The 12,745-nt window shown below is 36.7% G+C and overlaps 1 protein-coding gene across 1 annotated transcript in view; it reads left to right on the top strand.

Moving 5' to 3' along the window:
- LOC123868993 overlaps window positions 1-12,745 on the top strand; it is a 103,003-nt gene that overhangs the window by 55,652 nt on the left and 34,606 nt on the right. Inside the window, exon 4 of the mRNA XM_045911713.1 lies at window positions 10,834-10,981. Within this exon, the coding sequence (XP_045767669.1) occupies window positions 10,834-10,981 (148 nt within the window). The remainder of the gene's footprint in view (window positions 1-10,833; window positions 10,982-12,745) is intronic.

Here is a 12,745-nt window from a genome sequence, read left to right as displayed (position 1 = left end):
ATCCCATGATAAGCTGAAAATGTGATCAGAAAATTAGAGGCTCAGCTACTGAAGTGCGATTTTTTAGATTTAAGATTTTTAGAGTTCCCGTGGGATTGCATTGATTTTCGGGGATAACCAGTAGCCTATATCTGTCTCCGGAATGCAAGCTATGTCTGTATGTCAAATTGGTTAAACGAGTGGGCCTTGTAAAGGTAACAGACAGACAGATAAGTACATGTTACAATCATTAGCAAATTAAATCTATGATTGATTAAACAAATTCAAATCAAATCTCTACAAGTCTCAGCGGGAATTCGAATGAATTAATTTACAAATCTATTTAATTTATTCGATAGAGTTATGACTTATGAACTTATGAAGTGAAACTATTAAATTAATTGTTGATAATGAGTGTGTGTAAGATTAATTAGTATTGGACATTTTTTGAGGTGTGAAAATAAAGTGATAGGAAGTGTTTTAATGCTGTCACTCAATCATTATGAATAACTTAGTAATTATTATCATAGGTATAGCGCATATCTGAATAGGCTCCATAATCTTAGCTTGGCTTTCACGTCACCCCTAACCTACTGATCAAAACGAGAGTCGATTGAGTCCTTTATTTTCCCGAGTTGCAGCAGTTCTTTTCCATGTCTTACCTAACCATGCAATCATAAGATCATTTATTAGGGTTCCGTACGCTAATAAATGGTCCCTCGGTGCTCGGTGGATGGCGGAACCCTCGGTGCGCGAGTCTTACTCGCACTTGGCCGGTTATTCAAACATAGCCTCTTAACACATCATTCTGTACAAGGTAATAAATCGCATCTTAATCTTGATGATGACTAACGGAGGAAGTTTGCATTCCACAAAAAATATTAAATACGCCTCGATGAAAGTAAACGTGACTCAGGCTCATCTCACCTATTGATAGTTATCAAGCTTTCTTTTAGCAGTATTTGCACATAATTTCTTGATGATTAATAAAAAATGACTACCTAAAACCCGCCTACCTCGGGTAGGAAGTACACAGATCGCAAAGTTTCTTCCAAGCTGTGCAAGATTCTTCACAATACCCTTCTCTACCAACTAACTTGGTAGGTATGACATTTTTTACCCAACTACGGCGAATCCCAAAGAAGGGTTATGTGTTTTACCTGTATGTATGTCCGTTCCTATGTCTGCTATGTACGGGTTAGGTATATAAAATTCTTAAAAAAAATCATAATGTGCGGGCTGAAAAGAAACAGTGCAAACCGCCACGGTTTTTGAAAACTTTTAAATTGCTAATTTTGATAATTTATAGTTCGTAAATTGGTAGATAGGTACATTATCTAAGCATTGATTAGCACGTTCAAAGTTCAAACCACTTTTACGACGAAAATCAATAAGTAGGTAGGTAGGAATGTTGTTTATCTTATTTGTTAAAAAAGATCCTACTGCAGTTTTTACAAATATCAACGTTGCTAAATAATTAACTTATTGACATATAAGAGATTTCTTGTTTTTTTTTTTTAATAATAAAATAACGAGCAAACGAGCAGGCGGGTCACCTGATGTTAAGTGATTACTTCCGCCCATGAACATAATTGTTAATAATAATAATTATTATAGTAATATTCCTGGCACCAAAATAACTAAGTACCTACAATATGTTGTTCCAAATACAAAGAAGGTGACGATTTTACTCCCAGGCACAGAAAGCAAAGTGATAAGAGATAAAAATTACCTAGTACAAAATTCAAATCACAAGCTAGAAAATCTGTCAATACAAGTCGCGTGCGGAAAGGAATGTGGTCCCTTATCGCAGTAGTTTACTACTGTCCGTCTTGAGACGGATGAAATAGTTGGGCCACGGCATTTTAACTATACATCAAGCGAAAATATGCCTACAAGCGCTCCAAGATTTGGATGTTTTAAGTGTGTTTAAGTTATCACTACCCATATATCTATAACTATTATAAATCTGAAAGTGTGTTTGTTTGTTAGTTTATTGGTTTGTAGGTTTATTGGTTTGTCTTTCAATCACGTTGCAACGGAGTAACGGATCGGCGTGATTTTTTGCATGGGTACAGTTAAAAACCTGGAAAGTGACATGGGCCACTAATTTTTCCCCCGGAAAATCAAAGAGAGATTTTTAAAAACCTAAATCCTAAGTCGCGGGCATCAGTTAGTAGAAAATATATAACGCATGGTATTATGTCAAATCACGTGTAATATATTCGCTTTAAGGTCACAAAGATACATACCTACTCATCGAGTATGTATCTACATGAGCTTGACCGTCAAGCTTTATAGTTAGTGTAGAGCAAAGCAATACTTGCTTGCTTGAATCGTTGCTTGATGCTTCAACAGTGAGGTTGCACATAATTGTGGTGACTTTAAGCTTGGATTTTAACCAAAGAGCGTCCACTAAATACTATCAAGAGTCAAACACAATGCATTCTTAGGTCTGAAAATGACTTTGGCATTGACGTTTTGTTGAATAATAATAATGTCGGTTACTCCGGATCTTCTTATTTTTAGTTTAATCAAGTAGACATATTTCGAACATGTCTCTTTGCTATCGTTCCTCTTGTGAATTTTGTCTTAGCAATGAGATTCGTGAGCTTAGCGATTACCTTTTTACCTTTCGACGCGCCGTTTGACTCTTAAGCGATGAGACTGTGGCCCAGCGGTTATACTCTTCCATAACGCCGGTTGTCAGCTCAATGCTCACAGCTCAGACTCTAATACATTACGAGCAATGTTAATATGAATGGAGAGGTGAAAGTGTGTTTGTTTTGCATTAGAGGCCGGCCGGTGACATGCTCAATTTCTGATTGTACAAATTGATGATTCGTCAACGTGTGACACGATTTGTGTTGCCATTTTATACTAACAACTTTGGATTTCTGGTAGGAAAAATAAAAATAAAATATTCTGTATCAGCCATCATCAGCCATCGATGGCCCACTACTGAGCGTAGGTCTCCTCTCAGAGGAAACCATAGTCTGCCACGCTGGCCTAGTGTGAAATGGCAGACTTCACACACCTTTGAAAACATTATGGAGAACTCTCAGGCATGCTGGTTTCGTCACGATGTTTTCCTTCACCGTTAAAACCAGTGATATTTAATTGCTTGAAACGCACATGACTCGGCCGCGGTATAAGTAGGGTCTACCTTATCTCACACAATAAAAAGAAAAGTACTGACTCACTCACTGACTGACTCATCAACACCCAGCCCAAGCCCTACCTAGAAAACTGAAATTTTGAACAGACGTTCAATTCATAATGTAAACAAGGAATAAGGCCGGATTTTTCGAAATTGCCACGAGTCGCTAACATAAGCGGTCGCGGTCGATTTATTTGTTTTATCAATAGGAATAATTATTATAGGTATTTACATAGTTGATTGTAAACGTCGTAGGTAACGTAGAAGCTCAGCTAAAAGCTGTACTACCAGAACCTGAAAAATTATAAAGGTATATTTATTAACACTGCGACTGCGGAGTAGACACGAAAGAGCCACGCAATTGTCTCACGTGCTTCATACAGTATCACAAACCATTGCATACATTCTTTGTGATTTTCTGCCGCACTGGCGACTGCTGCGAATGCACTTCAAGCCTGTCTATTCGGATCAACTGGCACAGTGTCACATTTTTATAGGATATGTTAAGAGGGCTCTCTCCGTCACTCGTTTCATACAATCGTAGTTCCAATTTCATTTGAATATTAAGCAACCAAAGTCCATGAAATTTTGCAGACATATTCTAGAAGAAATCACGCAAAAAAAAACGCGCGAACGTTTTCCAATATTACAGAATTCTACAGGAAAATTCGCGCAGTAAAACCTGACAGTACTATCAATGTAGGTATTTAGGCAGTAAGAGGGGATACTCTGCTGCCTAAATACATTGATAGCAGTGTCGTTAAGTGACCTAGATACCAATTTAGATATAATTAGGTAAGATCCGCAATAAATACTAAACAAAATGTCATTCAAGATTCATTTTATGAAACGAAACCTAGTAAGTATAATGAAAAAAACAGTAATGCGAATCGGTTATTTAGCTAACGAACACTTTGGTCGGCGCGTGCACGCCACCGTAATGGCGTAGTACAGAAAATATACAGCAATCATCTCAACTGTTTCTATTATAAGCTGTTATTACCACGCGCCGGGTGATGCTCACTTTATTATGATTTCTATACGCATTTCACTTGTCACCTCGATCTACGGAAACTGCTGTGTAAGTTTTCAAACGAATTTTCTCAATGAAAAACAAGCTTTTATTTAAGCCACGTTGGATAAAAGTTTGTTTTTCTAAAGAGAGACATGGTCTATACCAGACCATATGGGCCTCATAATAAAACTAAGAGTCACTCAGCGGGTGATATACTGAGAGTTCCAGTACGTGATCAAATCAGAAATGAGGAAATCCGTAAAATAACCAGAGTAAACGAGATAGCTAAACGGGCCCTAAAGCTGAAATGGCAATGCGCAGGGCACAGGACCATGTTCAAAGGCCCGATAAGCAGACGTTGGGGTCTCAAGGTGCTAGAAGCATAGCGTTGGGAGAGAACACTAGTTGAAAAGACGACATCAAACGGGTCGCAGGCGACGCTGAATTCGGGCGGCACGAGACCGTGGCGTGTGGAAGTCCTTTTAAGAGAGCTCCAGCCGTGGACGTCTATCAGTTGACAATGATGACGATGATGATGATTTTCGGAACAGAAGAACGTCTTCTAAAAGGAAAAATAATTTTGTTTAAGGAAGCTGATAAAATGACTCAGAACGAATTTCTAAACGCTACTACGAGTATGTAGTCTTAATCGCAGAAAATGACTGACTCACTTAAAGATCTGGATTCAGGCTAACATTAGACGCATTAGACTCGAGTCAACTCCTACAAAATGCTTGCACATTATGCGAGCAAACATGTAACTTGCGAGGTGTGTTCTACTATTGCTTTAGAGACCATCAGCACTACTTCTAAATAATTTTTAAATACATACCAAAATTGCAGAACTGGCAGGTTTCGAACCGTGGCAGAGCGTGGTCAGAGCGTCAGCCACGAACCCAGAATACTCCAGATGATAAATTATGCGGTCGTTTTCCAGGTCCTTCCAAATGTACAACTCGAATAAGTGAGGTCATTCCAACTAAGTATAAATATTATGCACCGTCGTAATTAGGATATAGAAGGTAGCTATAGGTTTATTTACCACTGAACCAAAAAGGCATTAGGAATCTTATTATTTGAACAGACAATCCTATTTGTCCGCTGGTGGTCGTTAAGAGCTATAGTTAAAGATCTAAGTTAGGTTGACCATGATGCACCAGAATTAAAAAAGGACAACGACTAATGAATTTTAGTTTCTAAGATATCATAATATGACAATGCTCATAAAAATCAGCGTCCTGCATATGATGCAGGACATAATGCTGAGCTGTACACCCATTTGGGGTGGTGTCACAGATGAAAATGTATATTTGTATACTTTGTTTTTATCTGTGACACCAACAACAAATAAATACATTTTCTTTCTTTCTTTCTTTCATCTAGATAAAACCTATGAAATGAAGATTATGTAACAGACCTAATGTCATTGTGGAGGTTTGCAAGGTGCAACCTATGATGAAGTGCGCTTGCCTAGTAGTTGCCTATTCACTCTTGACTTGAAGATACATATATTAAAAGTGGAATCACTCACCTTATCAGTATCTAATCAGTTATCGTTACCGAGTTGGGTCAACCAACGTTAAAAAATACATGTAATTAATCAGGATATTCCCGGTCATACCAGGACGTGTGGTATGCATATTTATAGTACTCTACCGGTAACTGCGTGTTTGCGTGCTAACAACTTAACTAGTTAGCATCGAGATTTCTATCCAATACGATACTTTCTTACCGATTATTTCGATTGCGAATATTCATGATCGCTAAATTGGATTTGAATTCATATTAGGAGATGCTTTTTTCTGCATCCTTAGTTATGGCCGGTGTCAGATAATAATTATTGAGTGTAGAAAAGTAACACTTTCTTGAGATTCAATGCGGATGCAATGAAGTAGCATTCTTCATATTTGCCTTGGTCATATTATAATAAACGTGAGAACTGAGAAACTGAGCACTGGATGTTTGGCGCCACCTCTTCATTATTCAATTTTTAAAATTTTACCTATTTTTCACTGTCCTACTAATTAATAATATTATTGCAAAATTATGTTTGTTTATTGGTTTGTTTTTTAATCACGCCGCAACGAAGCAACGAATAGGCGTGATTTTACGCATGGATATAGTTAATGACCAGGAGAGTGATATGCTGCATTTTATCTTAGAAATTAAAGGGTTCCCACGGGATTTTCAAAAACCTAGATCAATGCGGATGAAGTCGCAGCCGAGTCCAATTAGCTAGTTAAAAAAAACTGTCTTGCGTAACGACTTAAATAGCACTCATTAATAACATCAATCATGAAAATAAGAAAAAAGAGAAACATTTTGCTAGGTAGAGACATGCTTGAAACAAAAAAAAGAATACCTAATTATGGCAATTTTTAAAGCAGAACTCTTGAAAACTTGTGCTACCTATATTATCATCACTTGATATCAGATGTGTTCTTAGTGAAGCTGAAATATCGATGAGAGTAAAAAATTGCCCAAAATGGTAGTGAAACTCGAGCAAAACGTGATTTATTTGAGAAATTTCAAAAATTACTTTATCAACTTCAAAAATTCGATCAGGTTGCGAAAATATCGGTAATTATTTGCTGCGATAAATAATACCAAGATAAAAATGCAATTCGGGCTCATCGAGATTGTTGCGTTCAATTTACACTTAAATGTTTTCACCGCAAGAGATTTACTGCCATATTATAGTAATAATTACTTTGAGCAATAATAATATGAGGTTCTTATCTGAAACGGTAACAATTAATCTTCCTGTAGAATACGTTTGACTGGTCTAGAAATTTTTACTTGTTTATTTTGTACACATAATGAATACATATCAAAAAAATAGGTATGACTTTGGTAGACCTGCCCCGATTCGTTCAGTTTTTTAGTAGAGATCTATTTTCTTCATGTTCAAAATGTAGAATTTTATAGAGAAACCCTACAAGCAAAATCTTAAGCTTATACACCAAACGCGATCGGTTTCTTCGTTTCAAATTCTTCATACATATCTACAGTTAAATGTTACCAAAATTAATGTCATGCTCCATGATAACAAACTCGATTAGAATTTGGACCAATTCATTCATAAACATTTTTTCATGCCAGACTCAAGCAGACAGATTCCAGACACGAATATAACATCAGTACAAATCTCTACCTAAATTATTATAAAGAGACGCTAAAGCAGAAGGTTGAACATAAAACAATCACTAAGACCTTTAATAATTAACTCAGGTACTCACACTTATTAATATAGCTAATTAAATGTAATAATAATAATAATAATAATATAGCCTTTATTTACTGAAACATTTTTGCAATCATTACATTTAATGTTAATAAGTACAATTAAATGTAATTAACCACAAATGTTAACACGAGATGCCGGATTAATTTAAATGGCCCATCTCTTATCGCTGATCTTCAAAAGAAAACGATTTGATTAATCGCACGCGCACGTTCCAAGAAAAGGCCTATATACAGACGAGGCCAACTTTCTAACACAATTTATGCTCCAACCTCGTCAAAATAAATTGGCGCCTGCACCTACTCGCGCCCAACTTGATCTTTGACAAGAAGCGTGAGATTATAAGTGGTTAAAAGTTGGGACTTACGTAAAATATCACCTGAAAAGGATCTTCCTGACGCTCGCGCTCCAGTTTATTCAAGCTTAACTTAATCAAATTAATGTTGAATCAAAGGTACATTACTGTAATGTTAAAGAGAGAAGTGCTAACTTAACGGCCAGCAAGTTTAACTGAGACAGTTCCTGGGATAACTGATATAGACAGGATGGCTGCAGGCGTTAACAGTTAGATCAACCGAACAGTTGAAGGAACCTTTTCAGTTAAACGGTACATATATGTCCATCAAACATGTCAAACATAGTTAAATGTAGTTTCCCAAGTGTTGAACCAAATTGTGTGTGTTAGTTGGTAGATTTATTGCCTTTTATAGACACACGAGACAAAGTGATAGGCAATTCGAGTAAATTGCCAATAAAATTGTACCATCTTATAATATCTATGCTTAAATTAAGTTGGAGTTGGAACTTGAAAGTTGGCCCCGTCTGTAAAGACTCAAATACATCGGTGCATTGCGTTCCCACGAGCACGAGCGAGGTGGGAGCAAAATGGATTTATGGAATATGACGAGAGTGAAATGGACATCAGCATGTGCAATTTAAATTTTTGTATGTCTGCGTATTTGGGAATACTGGCTGCTCCATTTTGTATATTAATTGGCTCACTTACCCCTACATGTTTTCAGTTATTTAGATTCCCATAATCCGTGTGAAATTTAATTTTTGCAACATTTCTGAACAAAGTTTTTGACACGCTGTTATTTGCCCACTCCTCTACTCTAAGTAAGTACCTACTCTCTTTTATGATTTTAGTGAGTTTTGATAACCAGTATTTTGTTCAATTTCGTAAAGAGAAGTCATAGATGAATGTATGGCGGAGGCCGAAATAGAATTTTATTTTTGAGCACAGTACAACAGTTCTAAATTTTGAATTTCAACTTTCAACAACCAAGATCTTAAACGGCCATCGTTTAAGATCTTTGTAGAAAAATTAGATGTTCAGGTTTTATTAGTAGCTTAATCGTCCTGCTAAGCTTACCGTCCCAATATAATGTTATTTAGCAGTCATAATGAAGAAGTATTTGGAAGCCCAAGACTCCAAGAAAATCTCTACCATCATTTTATTTACAGAAAGGGGTCACAACCCTCAATCAATGCAATACAACGAAGTGAGGGAGAATACAATTTTGTTTAAATTTTATTTCAGTATATTTCTACCTAACAAAATTCGCGCGCTTCTTTTAGGACTACAGAACCCATTCATCATTCACCTTCAATTCATTCGAACCTACGACCCTTTCCGATCTTGCCCTCAAGCCATCACGACCTACACGGGCCAGCTATCGATTGAGTAAGGAATTACAAGTTATCCGATAGTGGCAGTGAAAGTGATCCGATATTACTGCATAGCACCAAACCAATACCATGAAGATAAATAAGTCGAGTTTGAGTTCCAAAAGCCTGAATACCAGACTGTTGGATTAAATAAGCATTCTGTATTATTTATTATTATACCTACTTATTCTTAGTATGGACGGCCAAATATGCAGAAAACTTTACGTTATGTAAAAATTTCTGGATCGATTACAGAAAAGCTGCATCAATTAATATTACAATATCAATTACTGTTATTTTAGCTGAATTTATGCTATGTAGTGGCCCGTGATGGATTGATCATGATGATTAATATTTTAAAGCCGATGGCGAGAAAGTCGGGTAGGTGATTACGTTCGTCACACTGTGTCTGAAAACCATTTTCAGGGTATAGGTCACATTATATGACGTAAAATATATAATATAATTAATCTAGGTAAATAAATAACCAATAATAAATAATAAATAATAATTAATATTCCTATTAGTTATAGTCGTCAAAAAGACAACCCCTGGTTGCCCCTGGACCAAAAGTGCCCATCAAGCTGGCAGCATTGCCCCGCTGAATGGCGATGGACAACCTTTGGACCAGGTAGGCCCCAGAGCGTGGATCGCAGCCTTTTTCTCTTAGACGACGGCCAATGTCGCGCACAAAGCCCCGCGCCTCCTCACCCCAGCAGCCCATCGTCTCCACCGCCAAAGGGACGAAGAAGTATTTGGCCATGAGTGGGGCGTATTTAGTCTTTTTACGCGTGGCAGCGGACTCCGCGGCGGCGCCGGCAACTCGCGACGTCCGGCCGAGATGGCTTGGCGCGAAGGTGCAAGAGCACGTCGCATCCCACAGCAGGCATTTGCCATTTTGCCATGGGACGAGCGTCAAGCCATCTGGACGCTTGCCGTCTGTGCGACTCAGCCCTGGCGGCTCGAGCACACAGGGCACGTTGGCCGAGATGACGTAAAATTGGACATGAAACTGTAACCGTGAAAAAAATAATGAAGATCGTGATTTTTTTAATAATTTGGTTAAGGATTTTATATTTTACTATGCCATCAATGAATAAATATTACCTACCTATGATAATATTATGGTACCAGTGAAAGTTACTACCCGATATTACTGCATGACATGAAACTGCATCCATGAATATATTATGCATAATTTTACAGTGAATAGTTAGGAGATGATGTTAATATTTATACGATGAATATTGTACAGTAACCAAATGGTAACTGCTTAATGTTCCTTTATGGCATATTTGTTTTAAGATACATAACCGTTGTAGATTCATTTTTCAAATGCACTTGTAAAAGTCTTTTTGAAAAAGATCTTTCTTTTTCTGTGAAATATCTTAAGTAGATAAGATGTACTGAGACTTGTTCATTATCGATACACTTCTGTAGGTATTAAAGGACTTACAAGATTCGTAGATGGTTTTGGTGACTTTAGTTGTAATATTATAGTATAAATTTTAGTCTAGAAGTAGACCTAGTTAAAAGTTCTGGGAAGATGACAGACAACGAGATTTAGTATGCTCAATGCTTGCCTCATACTTGCAGCTTCGCCGCTCTCTCTCTAAGTTTGACTTACCTACTTAATTAGTCGCTGAAACTTCAGCTATGCAAAGTCCAAGGTTTACTTATCTTTTGCGTTGGCATATAGTTTTAGATCAGGTAACATAATTGTATGAATATGGAAAATCATTCAACAAAGTCTATTGTTCACAGACGAGGGTGAAAGCAGGTGACCTATGGCCGATGGAGCGGCCTGAAGGAATGCCGGTTATACAATCCTTAGAAGTCATGTGTGGGAAGGACCACATGGACGTGCACCTCACATTCTCGCATCCGTTCGAAGGCATCGTTTCATCGAAAGGTGAGTTAATATAATTTTTTTTAATCACTCTTTAACGCAAGTTTTGAATTAATACAGGCTGTAACCAGAACACTAGCAAAAACTTAGCGTTATTATTAAACTACCTTAAATGCAATGCCAATAACCATTTGCCTTATATTGTATTTTTCAAACCTGCATTGTATAGCATGCAAAACTCGGGTCAATGCCCCTTACGACGCGCCATTAACTTCGAGTGACATATTTACGGAACGTTCGTAGATCTCTAGCATCAGTCAGATGTTTTATTTGCAATATATTGTGTACCTTTAAAATATTTTTTTTATGATATCTAGTCAGTTATCATCAGTACTACACCTGTCTTCGTTTTTGCTACCGCTCTGGTTACACCTGTATAACTATCGTAAACTGCTAAGTAATAGTTAAACCTTGGCATAATAATAATGATAAAACAAGGTTTTCCTCTTATTAGAAAGTGCGTGCGTCTGCTTTTACCAGTCCTTTATGCCTCTTAATTGCTTATTAACGCCCTGTTTCGCTCAGTTTCATTAATTATAACATAATAAGCCCGTTACAAAAGTAACTGCTATACTAACATACTGTTAGATATGCATAAGCCTAAACAAATAGTAGGTAACAACGTAAAAACTGTAAAATGATAAGATGCTTATCTACCAAGAAGTTAAATTCGAGTTTTCGGACAACAAAAATTAATTTGAATTAAAAATTTCCTATTCTTCTAATAATTTTAGCTGTTGCCTGTGAGTGCCTACCGTGTAACATACTCTACAGAATATATAATAATATATTTTTCGAATATTTTTATTTGCTCGATCAAGAAAAAAAATATTATCCAAATAGCGCTTCAGCAACATGAAGATGGGTTAGATTTATAATTATTATTATACCAATTTCGTTAAACTCACTTCAGCAATTTCATTTTTACTTGATTTTTCAATTTCAAAAATATATTTAAAAAAGTATAAAACACGGCTATCCCCGTGTTTCTAAGTATTATCGCGAATGAAGTTTTGATACGGCCGATATCCACCAAAGAGACTTGCTAAGTTAAGAGCTAAGTTGTCAACGAATTAAAAAAAAACACGAAAATCAAAAGCACCGTAGATAAAAACGCACACGCTTATTTCCATAATAAGTGCAAAGAGTGCACACTTCTCAATGATTGAGGAGCCGACGAAGAAAGCGATACACTTGTACGTAATTTAAACATGTAGTGTAAAAATATATAGAACAAAAAACTGAATGAAAGCAGTTGAAACTAATTATTTTAATAAGTAATTGTACTGTTTTGATCAAAAACATAAATTTTGGACTCAAGTTTAGCATAGTGTTAGGCTGTTTTGCTTAGAAATAAAAGATTTGTTTACGATTGGCCAAAACGTCTAGACTTAAAAAACTGGTGAAGTAAGAGTCAGACTAGCACACGAAGGGTTCCGTACAATCGTACAAGATATTTAAAACCTTTTTTTATAATGTACCTAAAAAGTCACGGTTTTTGGATTTTTCCCTTTACCTACTTGTGCTTTAAGATAGCTACCTGCCAAATTTCATGATTCTAGTTCAGCAGGAAGTAGGTATCCTTTAGGTTTTAATCTTCTTGACGGGTTCTGACAGACAGACAGATAACGAAGTGATCCTATAAGGTTCCTTTTTTTCTCTGGTGATACGGAATCCTAAAAAACAAGAAAACCGCCGTAGATAAAGCCGCACACACCTATAATTTCTACAAGAAGCGCAAAGAGCGCACACTCCTCAATTATTCTT

This window comes from Maniola jurtina, chromosome 10, assembly GCF_905333055.1.
Source record: "Maniola jurtina chromosome 10, ilManJurt1.1, whole genome shotgun sequence".
Classification (NCBI taxonomy): Eukaryota; Metazoa; Arthropoda; class Insecta; order Lepidoptera; family Nymphalidae; genus Maniola; species Maniola jurtina.
Note: the sequence above shows the minus strand (reverse complement) of the source record. Positions and strands in the feature narration are given on the sequence as shown.